The following is a 23,397-nucleotide window of genomic DNA, read 5'->3' on the forward strand; positions in this document are numbered from 1 at the left end:
TGCTGTAACTATTATATATATATATATTTTTTTTTTTTTACTATTGAGACAAGACTTAATGGCGGGAGGAGGTAAAAAATACCGTAGACAGAGGATGAAGAAGAGATTGTATGGAAGAGAAGACGATAACAGAAAGAGGAAAAAAGTAAGAATAGGAAGAAAATAGACAGTCCACAGTGGGGGAATGAACAGAGAAAAAAAATGTAATATACTGGAAACAAGGCCGTTGCGAATAAAAGAAGTGAATAGATTAGTTAAGAGATAAAGTAGACTGATGGAAAGAAAATGAGGGTACGCACGGCGGAAGATAAGAAATTACCTTTATGCTTGAAAATAGGAAATATGACTTCCAGTCTGAGGATAATGTGAGAAAAGTCTGAAAATGGTGGGGGGGAAAAGACCGAGAAGGTATATATATATATATATATATATATATATATATATATATATATATATATATATATATATATATATATATGATACAGCTATATCCTAGGTATGTCCACCACCTGTGCGCGGCCGGCCACCCTACGAGGCATCAGTTGAGGGAACGTCTGACTGACAGTTACCGAATGACGTAATATAAATTGCATCGTTCTTCTTCCCGGCCAAAGGCTCGTGCATACCTGTCGTGTCTGTGAGGAGCAGAATGTGATCAAGAAGTTGTACGAATCACTTGTTTTAAATCTTTGGAAGTGGTGTTTATTGTAGATGTGTTTATAGAATTAAAAATTTGAAAATAATGGAGAGTGCTGTTAGACTCGTTCCTTTCATCTCATGGCGGTCACGACGGTCTTTTATTTGCCATGTGTTTGACAGTAGTTCATGGTCGTGATAATGGTCATAAGTGGCGGTTAACGTCTCGGAAAGTTAATCACAAGTCACGCAGTTAGTTATAGAGGGAAAGGTTAAGTTAAAGACAGGGGAGCAGCGATGTTCTTCCTTGAACATACCGGTTATTTTTGAACTCCGTATAAAGCTGTCATCATGGGTTATAGATACGACGGGGGGGGGGGGGGGGATGTAGTGGTATTAACGACCTCTTGTTGCGATCCTGGGCAGTGGACGCTAGGGTTGTTGCTGCGACGTAGGTTAATGGACACGACCTTCGTCGTAGTAGTGGACACGGGGTTCTTGCTAGTACACATGGTGGACACGACACTGGAGACTGGGAGCTCTTGACAGTGAGGAATGAATAGTACATGATGAGCCGTGTTGAAAAAGTCTTTATAAAAGGGAAGGGAACTGGAGTGTTGTCGCTGTATTATAGATAAATGACTATGAGAAGTGTGTTGACATTTGTGAGAGTTGTGCTGTTGTACTTAGCAGGTGTGTGTTGCAGTTGGGAGAGGTGGCTTGCTCTTCTGAAAGGTCTGTCGTGGATGTAAGAGACATGTTGCTGTTGGAGAATGGGCATGGACAGATGTGTTGCATCCGGCAGACGCGTGTTACTGGTGTAATCTGTGTGTGTTGCTGTGGGTAAAGGTTAGGCGACATGGAACTTCGTGTCTGGCTGAGGTTTCGTAAGGAAATTCAATAATTAGGATCCTCCCCTTCCGCTCCTCCGCTTTAAAACCCGCTCCCCCAAACACACACACACACACACACACACACACACACACACACACACACACACACACACACACACACAACACACAAACTCCGTACTAGGCAATGTGGCGACGTTGTGGTGCACCTAACGACATTTTGGGGGGAATGGCGACATTTTGGAGCTGCTGGTGACATTGTAGATCGGTTGGCGACATTTTGGAATGGATTGCGACGCTGTGGTGTGGCTGGCGATATCTCTGGTGTGGCTGGTGACAATTTTGGGACAACTGGTGGTGTTGTGGGAGGGCTGGCGACATTTTGTTGCGGCTGGGATATAGTTGGGACGACTGATAGTGTGCATAGAAGGACAGGCTAGCGACGTTCGTGGGACCAGCTAGCGATACCTGTGTTGCTGTGGGAAACATTTTGTGTGTGTGTGTGTGTGTGTGTGTGTGTGTGTGTGTGTGTGTTTGCTGTTTGTGCGGTACGGGAAGAAATTTTTACACCTGTTGCACTTTTTCTTAAGTTTGTGTATATGGACCACATATTTACTCCTATGTCCACACACACACACACACACACACACATACACACACACACACAGACACAGACACAGACACACACACACACACACACACAGAAACTGGTGATATCATTGGTAATATTGGTTAAGGATGTACATGGTTGCTGCTGGTGTCCAGTAAGGTAAATATTGCCGGTATTTTCTTTGCTGACTTGATATAATTGCTCATATCCACTCATGGCACCGCTGCTGATGATGATACAAGATTCACAACCACTACAAATACTACTACTACTACTACTACTAGTAGTAGTAGTAGTACTGCTGTAATTTCTGCTACAGAACTACCGTTAACAACAGAGTCGTATGACACCAGTCCTAACCTTTCAGCCTCATAGTAAGAACAGCACACAGGAAATAAGTTCCGATAGTTATTTACATGAAAGCGGCGTTCATGTTTTCCTTTTCAGTTACCTCACCCCAATAGCCCAGTTAAGTTCAGTGGACGAAATGGTAAGAATATTTTTTTTTTTTCGTCTTACAACATAAACTAAATTTCATTAACATCACCCACGATGAAAAACAGTCAGAAATTTCGGTTTTATTGATCGCGGTGTGTTCTCCGTTCTCTTCCTTATCCTCCCTTCCGACCCGTGTGTCATATTTCCGTCCCATGTTCTTCGTCCCATCATGTATTCTCGGTTCCGTCCCATGTATTCTCAGTCCCGTACCCGTGTTCGTAATTCCTTCCCACAATCTACATTCCGTCTCCCGTCATTCATTTCCCCCGTCTTGTTCTGGGAGTCACATCTTTGCGCAGGTTAGAGTAACTACCCGAACCCCATTTTCTTCAAGTTCCTGGTCTGCAGGTTCCACTTACATAGCTGCTTCCTGTTCGTCTCTAAAGAAATAGATTCATATATATATATATATATATATATATATATATATATATATATATATATATATATATATATATATATATATATATACATTGCGATCTTCCGTAATTATCTTCTTACGACCTGCGAGACTAAATTCCCGATACTGTACATACATTTTCAGATCTGAAGTTGATAGTGGCTGTATTATGCGTGACTTGCGTCACTATTAATTAGTAATTACAGCTATGATGAGTCGTCGTCATAACGATAAGAATAATTAGCCTGATGGACGACGAAGCGAGGGATGATTATTGCTTCGTACGCCTCCGAGGCTGTCTCGCGAGGCATTCGTAAAACAAGAAAAAAGTAAGAGATATTCGTATATGGGTGTTTTGTTGCGTCTTCTGCCGCTGGTGCACACTGCACCAATATTCTCCCCTTCCTTGTCGGTCATAATGAAGCTTGTGTACAATCGCGGAGCCAAGAGTCCCGAGTCAAGCTTGATGGGAAGCAAGTTTGATCCAGTTTTCGGTATCGTCCGTTATTTACCGGCGTAGGCGTGACCATCACAAGCGCTTGACAGACGTTGAGTGCACAGACAGACGGGTGTACCGAGCCCTCTGTCTCAAGTTATAGACAGAGGCGTCGGTAATGTTTCAAACAAAGGTGGTAAAATATTATCTAAATAAACACAGATGCATTTTGGAAGATCCAGAAGGAATTCATATAATTTTTGGAAGATATATAGAGTCATTTAATTGTACCGAAGACTTTAAGAAGAAGGTGTTCAGAATTTTTTTAATTTTGCCGAACACATAAAGGAGGTGTTAAGGATATTTCCACTGTCAGTTGTGACATAAGTTTGGCGGCGGCCTCAGTTCCCCCTGCTAATCAACAGGCCTAAAGCAGAGATAACCAACCGACCATCATGAGCAAGAAGGGCTTTAAGACCGTGTATGGTCTTGGAATGATCTCGAAAAAAACCTTAGAGAAGGTGTACAAGATCTTTTGATTGGTGATCGTGACTTGACGTTGGTGGCTTTAATGATCTTAGCTGTCGATAGGCCTGAAGCCCAGATAGCCAGCCAACCGACGCAGAAGTTGAAAAAAAATTCGAACTAATTTTGCTTGAGAGAGAGAGAGAGAGAGAGAGAGAGAGAGAGAGAGAGAGAGAGAGAGAGAGAGAGAGAGAGAGAGAGAGAGAGTCCAAGATTAAAATTTCGTTAAGCATTCAGAGTTGAAATGTCCACTTTACTGACAGTGGTGTTCGCTTTCAAGGTTTTTCATCCGACATTTTGAACCGAATGTTAATTTTGGCCGCTAGATGGTGCAGGCGACGCTCGCAGGAGTAATCAGAAAACTTTTATGTAATATATATATATATATATATATATATATATATATATATATATATATATATATATATATATATATATATATATATTCCCACGTTATTGCTAGATACCTATTTATCGACCAGTCCCAGTGGGGTGGAGGAACAGCCTATCATCCTTGCTCCACTGAAGTTTCTGAATCCGAACTGCTGCGCGGTTTGAGCGTTGCTGCTGGACGAGGAATTTTGACACGCACGTTTATTCTCGGCGGCATGTCACACTGCCGCCCCAACGACAACCACAGCTTCCACGGTTACCAGCGAGGTAACCTGGGTGAGGGAAGACACCCTGCTTGTGAGTACCGGACGTTAGTTAATAACAGATTTACAGGCTGCGGGCAACTTACGAGCGGTGCAGTCAGATTCTGGCGAGTGGCGACGGCTTAAAGGTGACCTGCCGACGCGAGCCCGGAAGGTCCACACGCAACCATAAAGCGGATAGAAACAACAGCCCTTGGCAGCTTCGGCGTGTTGCCTCTTGTCTAGGTCTACCGTGCCTAGTTGGTAGTTGTAGGGTGAGGGAGACGGGTTGCTAAGGGCTGGGGCCCCAGTCGCTAGGCTTGAAAGGTAGAGAGAGGTGTGTCTACTCGTGTCAAGGCGGGAGTTTGATGATCCCAGGCGCGGCTTAAAGGGAAGAGACTCTTCTACTTCCGGTTTCCAGAACGGAAGGTCAGCGTATGAAGCGGCAGCAGGAGAGGGTTTAATGTTATATGACTGGTGACTCTCAGGCGGGCATGGCACGCTCGCCCCACGGTTGCGCACAGGGCTTGTATACTAACTCAGCCTAGCCCCAGGGGCACGACGGCGCGGCACGGCCCTCGGGCACGACCCCTGCAGCCCGTAAGCATGACAGTTTGGTACCACCGCCTTTTGTGTATGATGATGATGGCCTAGCGATTGACCGAGGCCACAAAGGTCACTTCCGTTGTGTTCAGGGGTTTTACCGTTGTGCTCAGGAGTCCTACGGCCGTGGTCAGGAGATAAGGTCCTACAATACGAATGTCGACGGGTTTTATGTTAGGTGTATTTTTGTTCTGTGCTCTCTCGATTATATAACACCATGTCATTGAAAATTGCTAGCTGGTATTTTTCAGACCTGAATGTACAATGATGGTTTTATTTGTTTTTGTTAACTGCTACATAGCACATGGAATATATGTATGTAATTTGCAAGTGTAACATGTAAAATTCTGTTTTGTATTTAGTTAAAAAAAAAAAAAAGTCGAGTTTGGAAACCGTATTGCCAGGACACTCAGAGTCGGGGTTAGCATAACGTCCAAATCCAGACCGCCGTATCAGTAGGAACCATAATATCCTACAATGAAAACAAGTTGTATGGGTATAGGTATCTTGTGAACCACCTCCGTCCTCTTCCCCTAGACTCACCTTCCCCCCGTCTCAGGGGTGAAGCAAGGCCCACCAAGAACGCTGATTGCTAGCTTGGGGCAGATCCTGGCTAATGTGCTTCCTTGTCTTAAACACGTTTAACAAGATTTTCTTCTTCCTGCCCGATCTCAGGATGAGGGTAAAAGCTGTATGAAATAACAGTACCATTGCGCAGAGGAGTACCACCTTTCTTGACGGTAAACTCCAGTGCTAGGGACAACCAGGGACAAAGCACACTCACTTCTCTAGTCCATGCCTGTCATCAGAGGAACCAGACACGGACATAGGAGGTGATAAATCCGCGCCGGAAAGACTGGAGAACAAACACTGGAGGCAACCAACACTAATCAATAACCAGGAACGCGGTCAGTAGTGTTAAACACGTAAGTCACAGCTGTCCTGACTTGTACTCATGTTAGCTGGCCGTGGAGGCAACAGAACTATTTGTAACGAACACAGAGTCCCGTTACCCTCGTAGGTTCAGGATTACTCATCATGCAGTACACGATAAGATCTTGGGACAGAGAATGCCAGCGAAATAAGAGCCTAGGACGAAAACAAAAGAATCTATATACGAAGCAAGTAAAACCGCACGTTAAAGTACGGGCGTATGATATTGTAGCTCTCTTACAGAAAGAAAACAAGACTGAATAAAAAAAAAAAACCGTCAGAATTAGTCAAATCAGATACAAGCCTGAAACAGGAATATAGACCCCAGGTTTCTCTGAGAAACAGCCCAAGCGTTAGAGTAACTCGCTTTGATACTCATCCTCTTAGGAGCCACGAACGCAAGGTGTTTAGATATTACATGAATTCACATCAGTGAATCCAAACCGCAAAAATACGTTTGCCGACTGTCATGGAGAAAGTAAACACGAAGGCGAGCTGATGGGGGTGTTGTGTCTAGGAGAAACGGCGCCAAGTGATGGGCAATTTTTCCCTCGCCTGTAACGGCCGAGCCTCAACTGTCGTCGTCCACCGATAGTCTCGCCAGACCGGAGGAACATCTGTGCATTTGTATGTGATAATTAAGTAATTTATGTATCTGATGTCACTATACTGTTGGAAAAGGGAAAGAATATAATCATATTGTTTATAAGTGGGTTATGATTGTATATTGTTTCGTTAACTTAAAAATATGATCATTTGCCACACGATTTGTTGTCGGTGCCTCATTCGTTAGACCGATTTCATGGGTTTGCTCGGGATAAATGGTGAAGAAAGCACCACCTGAACTATTGTCGGAAGTTTGTGATGATATGTTGGAGTAAATCCCTCCCTGTTTCATCAGAGGATCTACCCACCCACTGAATTTTCATGTCGATTTTTCTATTTTAAGGAGTAATATCGTTTTAACAAAATAACTCAAAAAAGAAACACCCTCTGTTAGCTGAAATTTGGAAACTCCTAGCCTGAGAAATGGACTCTTATGAAGATACTAAAGCTCTTTAATGATCCGGAGCTGGGAAGGGCTTAATGAATGATCAACGTCCTTCAATTTGAGCAGTGGCAAGGTCAGAGTGGGCGTCTTAATGAAACAGAACCCCCACCCACACGATTTCACTGCATCTTCAGCTGGGGTGTCATAATGAAACAAACATCTCCTCTTCTTCCTCCCTTTGCTCCCGCTAACCTCAGCTGCCGTCTCAATGGAACACTAAGGCATGCAGGGTTTCTTAAGATATATAGGCTTCAGGCCAGAGCTGGGGCTACCCTTAATAATCTAAGCAATAGAATAATTGACTTTGAGGCTGACATGGCAAATATTACTTTAAAAAAATAAGTATAACAGTTCTTCTAACGAGCATATTCGTTTTTTTTTTCATATCAGAGATCCTTCTTTTGAGCCACTATCCCGTAATTGCACAGCGAGTGACAATTTACCGCAAGGGAGCCATTATGATGCATGATAAACGGTCATGATTACACCGTAAGACATATTTAGCCATATTGAGGAGACGAAAATGGCCGAGACGTACATTGTTACGAGGCTAAGTACATTTTTTTTCCCTCCCACTCGCAGGAGTCTGTAATATTCAAGAAATATGCCATAACATCGTCAGGAATTTTATTATGTCTATCACACGTCATCAGGTCTTTAAACTAGCAGCAGACTTCAACATGTAGATAAATACCCTCACCTCATTCATGCCGTGTCATTGTTGATACAAAATATGTCTTTTCTCAGCACAGTCTCTCAAGAGTAACAGGAACAAAAATTTACAATTTGCAGCAACTCCCTTTGTACGGTCATTAGCGTTACAACAGTGTCTTAAATACTACAGCGGAGTTTGTAGCTACAGATAAGATGCACCAGCAAGATAATACACCGTCACAGCTCTAATGCTAATCATGTTGTAGCTACAGCAGCAACAATAGACGTGGTTATTGCAGGGTCAGAACAGATGTAAACATTAACAACAATGCAGGAAGTTGGTTGGTGTCAGGCCTATATATAGTTCCTACGAAGAGTAGTAACACAAACTGTTAAAACTAAAGAATCGCTGCAGCAACGTCGCATTCAACACCAACAACCGCAACACATCAGAAAAATAGCGGAAAGCCTCGTCAGCTTCAAAACAAAATTACATTAACGTTTGTCCGTTTTGGCAACGCTTTTATTTTCGCTGTTTTGTACGGGATCACCCAAGTTTGCTGCAGGGGGACTTTGATCTTTATTTATCCTCTAAGTAAGGACTAATACAGAGGATGTCTCATTTTCTCGTGTCGTACGACTCTCATCTCTATATCAGTGCGAGATAAGGGTTACTTTGATGATTTTTTTTTTTGCGTTCTCACGAAACAGAAAGCAGACGTTCATGTCTAGAACAGCCGAGGGTAAGGACCAATACACTGTTCTGTATTGTTCAGAGATACGACAGGCGAGTTCTCTCTTTACGGAAGATGTGGCTATGGATGAATATATATATTTTGGTTACTTCACTGCAGTACTCATCACTCTGCACTCAACTCTGACGTCTATAGCGTCTTAGTACAGACACTAAAATATTAGTAATGCGTGGTGATAACACAAACGACAAGAAGATACCGAGGGAAGATACTGTGATACTGTGATAGGTAATAAAGCTTTGCAACTGCAGGGACACAGTATTCACGGTTATGAATGTCAGCGGAGGTGAGAGGCAGATATTCCATTGTTTATCTTCATTAAACCTAGAAACATTGCGCGACATGGAGTTTGCATTGTTTCCTCAGTGTATAGGGGATAATAGTAGAGTAACAAGTTGGCTGACTTTAAAAGATTGTAAAAGTTTAATGCTGGAGTGGGCAACACTGGCTGACTGGGTAAGGCGAATTTGGAGTATGTCTTCCAAGGGAGCACCTCATAAATGAAATCGAGGAGATTGAACATACGAAATACAGTGAGAAGCTGATAAAAGCTAGAACTTCACAGCTTAGATAGAAGAAGAGAACGATACATGATAATCCACAGATGACAGCTCGCTTCTATGAATAAAAAAAAGCATGTAAACGGAAATAACAAGAGTTATTAAGTGTGCGAGGATACCATGGAATATGCCCCCCCCCAAAAAAAAAAGTCAGAAATATACGAGAGCCCTGCAAGAGGGGCAGAAATTGCATACCACCACGAGAAGTAGAGAAATATGCACGGAAGTGCAGACACGTTCAGAAGAAAAGAAGAATGACACATGGAGGAAGTCAGTCCAAAATGAAGCTAGGATCTCTAACGACGGAGTTTGGGGGTGATAGCAACAGAAAAGGTGATAATCCTATTTATCAAGAGAGACTTGCGGGCGGTAAACACAACACGTTAGCCTTGCCTGACTTTTCACGAAGGTGCTCTTCAATACTCTCTCTCTCTCTCTCTCTCTCTCTCTCTCTCTCTCTCTCTCTCTCTCTCTCTCTCTCATGAACTTGTCTGTAGTTATTGGTCAAGTGTAATAAGTGCCTTAAAAACCCCCCTTAAGCACGACGGTTCAACGCTTTAACTATCATGGCGTGGTCTTTGGAGACTTGATTCTTGTAACGGTGAGGTCAGAGGCCAAGCCGTCATAAACCGGAGAGCCGTGGCGTCATGTTCACAGGTCTTTACTGTGGCTTCCAGTGGTACTGGAAGGTCTGGACAGCCAGTAGTCGAGACCTTTTATTCCACTGATGGCACCTGTGCAAGGTCACTGTAGGTCACATTGTCACCAAGGTCATGTCATATAACACACACACACACACAGAGCGGTGGTTACTCACCTTGGAAAGCGGTTGGTAAGTGTGTCACGTGAGGACAGTTAAGCTCCGCGTGTCTGACGGTCGTTACGTTCGTTATGGGGGTAAATAACGGAGTTACCTCACCGGGGCCTGAGTGATCGTAGTGGGACCTGATTTATTCCCGAGGCAGTACTGCCTCTACCCCTCAAGGGACTGAGTGTTCCATGAGGTCCCGAGTCAGCCCTTAAGGGCTAGTCGTTATGAGCATAGTGGAGACAAGAGTTTGAGGTTTTGTTTACATAATGGTTGGTTAGGCGACGCGTTCCCAGGGTGCGTTCCAGCAAGGAATCTGAATTGCAGCGTTTCGTGTGTGCGTTGCCGTAACTGTGTGCTCCTCGGCCAAACACCGTCCTTATCTCAGTTTGTCATGTAGCATATCAGTTTCTGGAGGTGTTACTGACGCTCAAACAATGTAATGATGAATCTCATCAAAGGCCTCAAGTACGAATTCTAAGTTACGTCTTAAAGTCCGTTTTGTTATTATCGGTCTGACAACCAATGGCGTGCATTCGTTATTTTAGGTTAAAATTGTTTTGTATTATTTCTGTATTTAGAAAAAAAAAAGGATTCTAATTTTTTCATGATATAAAGTTGTCCATAGAGTTGTCGTGTGCGTGGTTTTTGGTGTGAATGATATACTTAATGTAAAGTACAATCTTCAGATAGGTCCATGAAAGCTTATTAGCATATGGACGACGTACCGTTTGCATATGTGCATGTCAGTTTCTTTGCCATAGAGTCGGTTATGTTATGTTGTTTAGGCAAACAATTTTTTTTTTCTTTTTTTTTTTTTTTTGCCGGCGCAAGTGTCCTACGTGGAGAATGGAAAGTAGTAGTAGGTCATAGATGTGTGGGCGTATGATTACTGTACTGTGTTGCGGGGAGTTTAACACTCGTCTCTTTACCTTTTATATGTACCATGTCTTTATATATATATATATATATATATATATATATATATATATATATATATATATATATATATATATATATATATATATATGTGTGTGTGTGTGTGTGTGTGTGTGTGTGCTGTGAGGGGTACTTAATTGGTATGGCTATGACTAATGCGTTAGAGAATGAGAATGAGGTATAAAGTTTTAGTATTTTTTTTTTATATTGTTATTCTATTAAGTTTGTGGCTATTCAAAGTAACGGTCGTGACAAGGAAAGACACAGCATGGATCTTTGACGTTTATGAAGGTCCGTTCTTTGGAAAACTAACACACTGGTATTCTCCTCGAAGCGCGGAAGCTATAACATCAGCAACCAGATTTATGGACACGAAACTGAAACTGTCAAAAGTAGAGTCTGATGTACGATAGGCATTTGAGAGAGAGAGAGAAAAAAAAGAGAGATCTAATTAGTCATTCGTTTGTTCAAGTAGGTTGTATAAAACTTGTTAAACATCGATATGCAAATTACAGTGTGCACTAAACTTTGAAATACCGCGACAGAGGTAATTGTTATATTCTGGTAATAGTCCCCGACAATTTTAAAACTAACTAGAACTGATGTGAAACTTTTGCCACGGTGTTTTAAATATGGGATGAGGTCCTTTTGTAGAGAGCATGTCAGTCGATAGTCGTCCCGGGCAAGTTTTGTCCATCACGTAATTCAGGTACTTGTGTAGTCATGTACGTAAGTGGGACACCCAGCGTGTGTACCTGGTGTGTTCAGTGTATGTGTGTGGCGGCTGGTGTCTGCTGGGAGGTTACGGCGTCAAAAAACAAACACTTGTGTGTAGATTTACATATGAAATAATGGTCGCCACAGCAGCAGCCGTTTGGTTAAGGGCTGTGTGACGGAACACGACTCGTTTGGCTTTTGCATTTTGTATGTCCGTGTCCCCCCGCCGCCCCTGAATTAGACAAACAGTGTGGACTGAAATGCACGAAAGAGAAAACAATAAGTAAGAGCGGCTGAAGCCATACTATGTGCCACGATAATGCAGGGTCAGAGTGGGCTTCAAGTGTCCAAACAGCGAACAACATAAAACTCTCATGACGAGGAAGTGGTAGAATATATATATTCCAACCTTTGAATATTTCGTGGATCTGAGAAAATATACCGATGCAAGGCCCTTGAACATTTTATGTGATGAACTTCTTAAACCGTTTAGCAACAGAAAATTGTACTAATATTTTTTTTGTTTTGTTTGGAAGATTAGAAGGAAAAGAATAAAGATTAAACCATCTGTGGGGAGTGATAAGGCCAAAGTTATTGCACCCGACAGTGACCGTGATGGAGAGGAATCTCACCTTTCATTATGGGTGATGAAAGGAACAGCAAGGCAAAGATCGAGAGAAATGTGTAGCCCGTAGTTGTGTGTGGCTTCAAGGTGTGGCTCAAGCCTTCAACTTATAGACAAAATTAATCAAGAACAATGTGTGTGTGTATATATCCTGGCATTGTGTTAATCTATAGTAGTTATTCCTTTGAGCAACAAGTGATACCATTTTCTATGACGCTGTATTTTTCTGACACGGTTTTCTTTGCTTGCAGGCGTGAGGGGCAGTGTATGCATGCTGGCAATACAGTATCGACCTCGCTCACATTTTCCAGGTAAGACTATCTTACTGCATTACCTACAGTTTTTAAGCAGCTCTTATGTTAGCCTAAGTTAATGAGGTTTTTAGTGGCCTGTAATTATAAGTACCAATTTACTTCTTTGGCTTGCATCTCTTTTTATATCTTTATGTAACTGATTTTTTTCTTCAGTATAAAGCTATCAGTACTCCGTGTTCTGAGATTTTGAACATGAATTATACATCTGTGGAATACAGTAGGCTTTCATTTTTAAATTTCGGTCGTAATGGATGAAGGGGCTGAAGTATGCATACTTATGTTGCTTTTAAAGTTAACAATACTTATACGTAAATTCTGAATAACCTGTATAGAACTATAAGATTAAGGTAGTTCCTTGTAGCTCAGAAATTTCGTAACTTGCTTGTAATTTGCAGTCAATTTTTTTCTTTGTTTTCCCCAATTTGCTTTACACTGTTGGTTGTAAAAAGTGATTGAATGATTTCAATTCAATTGAAAAAAAATATATGTACCTATATTTTAAAGTTTACTTTTATGCATATGCGTGATTCTAGTTTTATAGGACGTACGCCAGCCACCTCCCATCGCGCACATTTATTAGTATTCATATGTAACCCAAAACCCTTTCGCTCAGAGAGCTCCTGCAGCTCCAAGTCTGCGCTGCTTCCAGTAGCAGGGAAGTGATGGACATCTTTGGAGTCCTCGACGGGTCTGTACTCCCTTTCGTTAGCAGAATATCGGTGATGCAGCCTCGCCGAAGGTGACGTTTCATTTGCGGTGTTACCACAAGTAGGTGGAGTCCGGTAACACAGCGTGCCAAAGAAGGAAAATGGTCAGGTTTATTATATTGGAGTGCTGGTGGCGTAGCCGACCAAACCTCGCATGAACGCCAACCTGAAAACCTTCTCGTCCGTCATCGGGTTTGAGAACGTGTGAGAGCGCGTATTGCATTAGAGTCATCTTGAACTCCAGAGGAAGGCGATTCAGAGTTTTTTCAACTGATGACTTTGTAACCTGACGTTGGCGTCCTTAATTGACCATGATAGTTGATAGCCTTGAAGACCAAGTAACCAGCCTGCTCGGGTTGTTAGTGATGTAAAATGCCTTTCCTTGATGGAAATATTCAGATCGTCTCAACCTTGAATTAGAAATGTTTTGAGTGACATGTATTATTTCATTCGTAAATACATTTAGAGTACAACAAATAGTGTTTTGGTCCTAGATACAGTATTCCCTGAGTACAGCATTGCAGTGTTTTCTCAGAATATAATTATGATATTTTCTGTGAATGCAGATAAGAAAATTAAGGGTGCACGCACACAGGCGTAATCATATTTTATTAACCTATTATCAAATTAAGTGGGTCTATCTGTGTATTATTTGCATATAAACCTTCGTGCTCTGTATTCTTGCACTCCAGCAACTGAAGGGAAGAGGTAATGCTGTGAGGCAGCTATTGCCGATATACGTAAAGAGCAGGTGAACAATGGGTGGAGATGGACTTCAACTGCCAGCATTCTACAGAAGGTCATTAGGCCAACGGTCTTTTTGATGTTGGACTTAATTGTTTCCTACCGTGCATTTTAACGTCGTTGTGTATTTCATGACGCTGCATTGGAAAGGGCAGCGAGGATAAGTGCACCCTTCGTGAAATTGTTTACAGAAAACTGGCAGGTTGGGTGGGTGAATACACGCCTTGTTTGGTGATTATTTATTGTTTTAATTTTATCTTTAAAGTTTCTGGAGATTATTTATCCTTTCGCAAAATGCAGAAAATACAGTACTGTATAGAAGTCTTTTCGAAGCGTACCGAATGGAACGTCAATTTGGCAGGTTGCTTATCTCGGCTTCTGACATTATGGGCTGCCTGGGTCATGTAGGTCGTCGGCGTCAAGTTATAACCATGTATAGAGTTACCTTACACACCTTCACGTGTTGAAGATAATCCCGAGATCATACACACCTGTATACATTAGTCCTCTGTATGCATACTGGGTTAGTTGGTTATTTAGCTTGAAGGCCATCACCTGCCGGGGTCACTCAGACCCTCAGGGTCAAGTTGCAGCCACCACCAGAAGAAATGTTTCAGCGCCTTCGTCAGGTGTTATATATATATATATATATATATATATATATATATATATATATATATATATATATATAGTCTATAGAAAAAAAAAACTGCAGTGGTAACGCATGTATCGTGTAACAACTCTCAGAGAATAACTTAACATATGTTATATATAATTCAAAGCAAAGCCAAAAGTAGAAAATAAAAACCTGCTGTGGTGACGCATGCGTCGTGTAACAACTCTCCGAGATTATAACAACCGTCAATGCAGCACATTCCTCCACACAGGCGGGTACGTCTCCTCCCATCCTGTTAGCCACCGTCACGTGACGCCGCCACTACTGACTGGGTTTCAGTTCCATCACCAATGCTTCACGTCAAAATTCCCACTTTCAACCAAGCAGTTGTCAGGCTCTTTGATATAATTTTGCAAACTCTAAGTTAATGTAGTTCTTAGGATTAGCATCAGCTGGGTGGTAATTGATTAATGCATAAAAGCAATGTTTAAGCTTTGATGTTACGTTCCTGGTTCTTCTAATTTGATTTTTCCGTATATTAAGATCATCGGTCTAACCTTCTGACTTATCATTCTTCATACTAAATAATGAGCCAGATGCGCTCATCGGTACTTCAACAGCAAAGAGGCTTTATGCATAGTAAGTGGAGAAAATTAATTCTATTTAGACAAGTTCCATTTCTGGTAACCTTTCGATAAGGCTGGTATCTACATCCTTTACATATGGTCAGTATATAATGCCCCTCCGAATACTGTCAGCTGTATAGGGGCAGCGCAGGAAGCCCTCTAAATATGGCCTGTATATAAATAAATACATCCAAGGCTACACGGCCTGCTATTATCGCCAAGGTTTAGGAATACCAAGTGTAATTCATATTATCATCCAGCAAAACTTACGGTATGTTTGGTGCAAGTCGCTCACATCATGGATTGATGTAAAGAAAAATTGTTAATTGTATCTTGTTCTTTACTCCATCAAAGTTATGACATTGAACATTGTTGATAATTAGAGTATCATTTTTTTTTATATTGTAGATATTAGACATTTGGAATTTGAAGACAAAGTGGAAAACCGTTTAGATCATTTTAAGGTTGTGGTGGGTAGGACCGTTTTACATACAGTCGCTCGGGTTAGGTTAAAACCTAGCGAATCTTTAACGTGCAATGTAAATGAGATTTTTTAACATTCGTGATTTTCTGTTTGTTATAGATAGACTTGTGAGCGACAGGTTCATGCATTCCTTGAAATTATACAATTGATGTTGACGGGGAAACATTTCTCATTCTTGTAAATAACGTAGATAAGATGCATTCAGTTTTCGTCAGACGTACACAATTTACCCATTAATTTTTATTTATAGGTTCGATGAAATACTCCTAATGTTACGTATTTTGTTCCAGATTAAGTTTGTGTAAAGGTGTTGGGAGGAGGTGAGCAGTGTGCTCCTGGACACTCCAGCCACAGGAGGGAGCCGTGACCTCACCATGCCCTTCATCGACGACGACCTTCTCTGGTGCCCCGACAACGATGGCAAGATGGTCGACCTCTCCTGCCTGGTGAGTCTCGCCGTCCTTTTATTACCCGCGACCATAAGCTGATGGAAGGGAAGGCTTTAAAAGTCAGTATTGTCTCGCAGGATTAGTCTTTAGATTGAGCTGTCTGCTAAACTTTTTCTATATAATAGGAATTGAGGAAGGTAGGATTTCATTACAGTCCTTCCGTAGTTAGCATCGCCATAAACCATCAGGCCTTATGTTATCCGTCTTTTCCATGATTCCAAGTACCTGACTTGTTCGGTTAGTTCCTTAGTCGACCTGTCCTGCCGACATGGTTGGCAGTGGAGTTGGCTTGTCCCGCTTGGTTGGTTGAGTTGGCCTTCTCCGTCCAGATAGTCGCGCCTAGCTTGCATTCCATGGCTGTTATGTAAGGTTTCAAGGATTACGAGTTAACATGAAGTTTTGGATACAACTATTGATCTGTTCCTGTTCGTCGTGGTCATTCCTACTCCTCTATCCATGTATCAATATAGATTATGCCAATATATTGATATAATAAAGCTTGGAAGTGTTTCGTATGTATATAGAATCGATTTGTTCTTCATGGTCAGGCTTTACCCTATGTAGTAGACTGAACATATAACAGTTTACCTAAATGAAATCGCATGTCTCAAGAGCTAACAATATACAGCTGATAAAGGGAATAGAAAGCCCATTAGAATAATGTTAGAAGACATAATTTGCATATCATTATTTTGTAAGTATATAAAAAAGATTGTCATCATATAGTCTTAATTAAAGTAGCCTTTCCTATTCTTCTTCTTCCTCCTCTTTATTATACAACCATAGGACCCTTTTTACAAATGGATCCTGGGACTATAACCCCACGAACCCCTATCTAGAGGTTCCTGCAGCTTCAACCACAAGGATTTGGCTAGCTTAAACTGAATCTTATAACGAAATGACAAACAAAGAGGACACAAGAACTAATCGAGAATGAGTTAAAACCCAACAAATGAAAATGAATGTATTACGGTAGTTGCCCCTTGAACATCCATTTTCTCTGAAGCACACTGTACATGTTTTCTCTTGTATGTTTACTTCCAAGATGCTGAAGTAAGGACTAATGTTTGGTTCACGTTTCATGTTAAATATCTTTAAATGGCACAGGATTTAACACAGATTTTACTTTACAGATTGTATTTGTAGATATAATGTGGTGGCCAGAGTTAGCAAGCTTTTCAGCCTAAGTATGGCTGCAAACGACAGGGATACATAATAACATCAAACACAAGGGTGCCAAGTTTTGTTTCAAGTTGATATTTATGAGGAAAACAACGCTATAGATTAGGCTTTGGTTATTTTTCAGACGTTTAACATGACACCAGTCAATAAAAAGACAGTAGCATGTTTGGGATATATACCCCATCCAAAACCAATCCCAGACTATAATGGAATAAAAATCCCACTCACAGGGTTGCACTTCACGGGAAAACAACCAATTTGGATGAAAATCATGATGAGTTAGAATAGATAGGGATTGGCTATTCTCTAAGCCGCTTGGTGGATTGTGGTGAGCCTCTCCTATTGGTTATACGAAGAACAATCCAAAATCAATCACAGCACACGTCTTGTGGTTCATGTGACCTAGAAGTTAAGCGGCGTCATCATGAAAATAAGAGGAATAATTTTATGATTTAGTAATTTATATAAGTCATACTCCAGTTTGATATATTTTCAACCGATTGCAAGTATTGCTAGCAAGGTAAGACTTTTTTGAGAGCTAGAAAGAATTTTTGAAGGTCAAATTTTCTAACGCAAATTTTTGTGGGGAGGGAGTTTGGTTAGGTTAGGATGATTTAAGAGCAACAAAGTTACAAACTCTGCAGCTCTGTATACAAGATCTTTCAATACTTTATGTGCAAAGCTGCTTTTTACAGTACAGTGTCTCGCAATGTACATTGAAGAGAGCGGGTATTTAGATAAGATGTGCCTTGATCATTATATGCAGGGCTGTTCTGCACATACCTGCTTCCTAAAGAGTAAGAAACACGAAATATAAGATATCTTTATCATCAACTCGTTTACATGATACAAAATGAAATTCTTTATGGCTAGAAGCTCAATTCAAGGTTAAAAAGTATAAGAATTATAAAATAAAAAAGATAAAAATCACATAAAAGTATAAGTTGCAACATATGATTATTTAAAATGACATTGATGATTGAATGATTTAGATAAAAACAGACATGGTAGCAAAATAGGTGTAAGAGTGAACATCGGTATTAAGAGAAAAGTAAGCTATTGTGTACAGTTAAGCCATAGCATTGCTAATAGTTCAAGGTTGTTGATATAAGTAGTGCCGATATACAAAAGATAATGTGTGCATAGAATTTGTAGCATTATGTCTCCCAGAAGCTGAGTGGGTGTTTTACAGGAGCCATCATTACTTTTCTTATGGGCACCTATTTCAAATTAGCAGGGGTATTATTTGCCCAAGAATGGAAAATGTTCACATTCCACCTCTGTGTTAACTAGAGTGGATTCAGAAGCCTTCTGTCCCAGTAATTCTCCTGCCATCACCTCTCTTTAACCTTCCTCTTTTGCATGCCGTGATGTTGCTGTTGCTGCTGTCTTTTTATTCTATAATAGTAGGTGCATTAGTATGACCTGTTTGCATGTGACCCCACCCCCATGGTTTGGACCTATAGCACGTGTTTGCCTGATGCTTCCATCAAGTTTTATGTTGAGAATGGCCAATTGAGGATTGGCTGTCATGATACCTCCTTTCCTTGAACACCCAAGCTATGGAATTTTCATCCTTCTTCCTTGGAGAAGCAGGCCTACAAACACTTGCAGAGCCCTGATTAACTCCTACTTTGTTTCTCCACCATTTTTCTTTCACCCGAGATAGCCTTGATTGGGGCATATTTGTCTGTACCATGTCAGTCGTTATGAAAGTAATATACAGTTATCACAGTTTATTCTGACAATGAATTGAAGGTGCTTCTTACCTAAACATGAAGACTGCAGAACTTTGGATACTGCATAATGAAATCATTTAGAGTAATTGTCAGAATTTCTTGCATGGTGCATACAGTACTTTATTGGTATTTTTAAGTCTTGTAGAAAGCAAATGCATAATTTCATGTAGCTGTAGTTGTGTATCAAGAGGCTTTATGATTACAGTTGATATGATAAACAGATATCACAAATAGAGATGTATGTATGAATAGAATTGAAGTTTAATGATTTGAAAATTGTGTTAGTGTGATTTCTATAGAGATGTTATATTTAAGACATGCTGTTGGCAGTAGAAAAATAATTGGGTTAAAGTTTAATTGGTGCCTTTTTTTCCTAATGAAAGTTTTGTTTCTACTAAATTTTTCTTTAGTGGCATATCGAGGCTATACTTTTACCTCAAAGATTGTATCTGTTAGCTAGGGGAGTGTTCACTTGTTTTATAATTTTTGATATCTCTCACTTATTCTCAAAATTTAACTCAACAAAGGGCAGGATTTGGAAGTTGAGGGAAAATGTTCCATTATATATCATGATTATATTTATAGATGTCACTGGACCCATGGTCTCATATGATTTCAATATGTGCAGGAAATGTCGACAAAGAAAATTGCAGAGAACATTGTCATATTGTGCCATAACTTGGTGTGATCAAACATGTTTTTGTGTGCCCTTATTATCTAAAGATTATGTTAGATTTCCCTTTGTAACCAAAAAGTTATTTTGTGAAGACAGCCTGTTATGCTTATCAGCTCTGTACTTACTTTCATCATCTTTACAGGATCCAGGAGGAGGAAGTGCAGTGGGCAATAGTGCCACTGCAGGAGGTAATAACAATGATCAGATGACGCCAACACCCATGGGTATGGGGGTCATTGGAGGTCTTGCTTCATCCAATCCATCATCTGCACCTGAATGTGGTGACCTTGCTGAGCTCTCACAGGCTGACCTTAAGGGTCTAGTAGGTGAAATGACAGAGGAAGATGAGATCTTTACAAGCATATCGGATCCAAACTTTGAACTCGATAATATATTTGCAGAGGTTAGTATTGGCAGCAGCCTTAGATATGGAATTTATAAAGTACTTTGGATATTTCATTGATTACATTTTTAAGTGATTCATGCATATACTTTTTATTTTCATCATCATAGGTGCACTTTTCCATATTCACAGTAGGGTGGCCTGTGTGCAGTTGTCCTCAAACATTCAGTGGCTGACTATCTCCATAACTTCAAGTGCTGAAGACCTAGTGGCTTTGTTTGAAATATGTTTTGTTGGTGTGGGTATCACATAAGCAAAGTAGTTGCCTTTGGCTTTTGTTAAGACTTAAGTATTGAAAAGAATGAGAGTTACCTCAGCAAGTATGCTCAAGGGTGAAACTAAAATTGGGAAGAAGAAACAGACTAGGTATAGTAGGAAAAAGGAGAAAGACTGAAACATTATACAGAGTAATGGAAAGAGCAGTCTTTGAAAGTGAGTGTAGGGTTTTAGAATGTGTGGCAAACACGAAGAGCACCTGAAGTGGAGCATTATTGTAACTTGGCCATTAACCTGTGCTCACCTATATCGAATTCATACTTGCGTCAATTTTATAGATAACTTATGGAAGTTCTTTAAGTATTAATGGAAGAGAGTGAATACAAATGGTAAGTATGGTTTGATGTACACTCATAGTGAGACCAGGTTTAGGTTTATCTGTAGGTTTATCTGTATACCTTAATTAGTGGATTTATTTATGCATGTATGGTATACTTTCTATGTCACTTGTGTAGCATGATAGACATGTTAGGGATGACTTTGTCCTTTGTTGTCATTCGTCTTCCATCTGTCCATCATCCATTTATCTGTGTTTCATCCATAGTCTGTCCATCTGTGTCGAAGAGTTACACATTGATATTCAACATAACCTTGATCAAAAGTAGAAATATTTAAAGTATATAATCATTAAACTTTATACACTTGTTTCCCAGCATCTAAAGATTTGAGTGTCCTAAGTCCCATAGCTCCAGTTTGGTTCTTATGCCACTTATGAAAAGGTTGAACTTGAAACTTGATATAGTTCATGACTTTAAGGAAATTTTCTCTTTTACCATGAAATTTAAGAATTTTCTGCATCTAAAGAACTAAATAGGATAAGGCTCATAACTGTAATGTGATTTTTATGTGCTTATGAAATGGTTTAACTTGAAAGTTAGTTTTAATTCATAACTTGAAAGTTTCACCTTTGGTCATGGCACTTTATTTGCTTTTTATGTCACTAATAAGTTATAACCTGAAAATTTCTCGGGCTTGTAATAGAAAATTCTACCTTTGGCCATAAAACTTTGCACAGTTATATTCAGGCATCTAAAGAACCATACCCATAACCCTATTTCTTATTCTATGAAATATCCTGTTTCTGAAAATTTAAAGTTATTACAGTAGCATTGACCGATTCATTATTTATACAATGCTGTTACCTGCCTACCCTTATCCGAACTATAAAGTTGTTACCACTGATAAGTTTAAAAAGAATTGTGATTTACTGTAAATGATTACTACATAGGTTTTTCTTTGATATATAGATTAAACTTTCATTTGTTTTCCAAAACATTTTATTATGAAGTCAGTTAAAAAGATAAATACATACTCATATATATCTTATTTATGCTTAGCTGGCTGACAAATGTGGTTAAGCATAACACAATTTTCCTCCAGATGACAAACTAGTTGTCAACTCCAGTATAATCAGTGGGAGCAGAAGGCTGGAAATCCTCCCCTCCTGTTTTTTTTTATTTTACAAAAGGAGGAACAGAGAAGGGGGCCAAGTGAGGATATTTCCTCTAAGGCTCAGTCCTCTGTTTAGTGGCGAATATGTATGAAAAAAATTGTTTATTCTTTTTTTATATTTATTTATTTATTTATTTTGCTTTGTCGCTGTCTCCCGCGTTTGCGAGGTAGCGCAAGGAAACAGACGAAAGAAATGGCCCAACCCAGCCCCATACACAATGTATATACATACATGTCCACACACGCAAAATATACATACCTATACATCTCAGTGTACACATATATATACACACACAGACACATACATATATACCCATGCACACAATTTACACTGTCTGCCTTTATTCATTCCCATCGCCACCTCGCCACACATGGAATACCATCCCCCTCCCCCTCATGTGTGCAAGGTAGCACTAGGAAAAGACAACAAAGGCCCCATCAGCTCACACTGTCTCTAGCTGTCATGCAATAATGCCCAAAACCACAGCTCCCTTTCCACATCCAGGCCTCACACAACTTTCCATGGTTTACCCCAGACGCTTCACATGCCCTGATTCAATCCACTGACAGCACGTCAACCCCGGTATACCACATCGATCCAGTTCACTCTATTCCTTGCCCGCCTTTCACCCTCCTGCATGTTCAGGCCCTGATCACACAAAATCTTTTTCACTCCATCTTTCCACCTCCAATTTGGTCTCCCACTTCTCCTCGTTCCCTCCACCTCCGACACATATATCCTCTTGGTCAATCTTTCCTCACTCATTCTCTCCATGTGCCCAAACCATTTCAAAACACCCTCTTCTGCTCTCTCAACCATGCTCTTTTTATTTCCACACATCTCTCTTACCCTTACATTACTTACTCGATCAAACCACCTCACACCACACATTGTCCTCAAACATCTCATTTCCAGCACATCCACCCTCCTGCACACAACTCTATCCATAGCCCACGCCTCGCAACCATACAACATTGTTGGAACCACTATTCCTTCAAACATACCCATTTTTGCTTTCCGAGATAATGTTCTCGACTTCCACACATTCTTCAAGGCTCCCAGGATTTTCGCCCCCTCCCCCACCCTATGATTCACTTCTGCTTCCATGGTTCCATCCGCTGCCAGATCCGCTCTCAGATATCTAAAACACTTTACTTCCTCCAGTTTTTCTCCATTCAAACTTACCTCCCAATTGACTTGACCCTCAACCCTACTGTACCTAATAACCTTGCTCTTATTCACATTTACTCATAACTTTCTTCTTTCACACACTTTACCAAACTCAGTCTCCAGCTTCTGCAGTTTCTCACATGAATCAGCCACCAGCCAGCGCTGTATCATCAGCGAACAACAACTGACTCGCTTCCCAGGCTCTCTCATCCACAATAGACTTCATACTTGCCCCTCTTTCCAAAACTCTTGCATTCACCTCCCTAACAACCCCATCCATAAACAAATTAAACAACCATGGAGACATCACACACCCCTGCCG

General features: G+C 40.6%; 1 protein-coding gene across 12 annotated transcripts in view; it reads left to right on the forward strand.

Moving 5' to 3' along the window:
• The window catches only part of Eip74EF (Ecdysone-induced protein E74), a 630,411-nt gene that overhangs the window by 404,334 nt on the left and 202,680 nt on the right, over positions 1–23,397 (forward strand). For all 12 annotated transcript variants that reach the window (XM_071660155.1, XM_071660166.1, XM_071660239.1 and 9 more), the window contains 3 exons: positions 12,488–12,547; positions 16,018–16,173; positions 19,916–20,176. In XM_071660155.1, the coding sequence (XP_071516256.1) occupies positions 16,102–16,173; positions 19,916–20,176 (333 nt within the window). In that variant the 5' untranslated portion in view covers positions 12,488–12,547; positions 16,018–16,101. The remainder of the gene's footprint in view (positions 1–12,487; positions 12,548–16,017; positions 16,174–19,915; positions 20,177–23,397) is intronic.

This window comes from Panulirus ornatus, chromosome 5 (genome assembly GCF_036320965.1).
Source record: "Panulirus ornatus isolate Po-2019 chromosome 5, ASM3632096v1, whole genome shotgun sequence".
Lineage (NCBI taxonomy): Eukaryota > Metazoa > Arthropoda > Malacostraca > Decapoda > Palinuridae > Panulirus > Panulirus ornatus.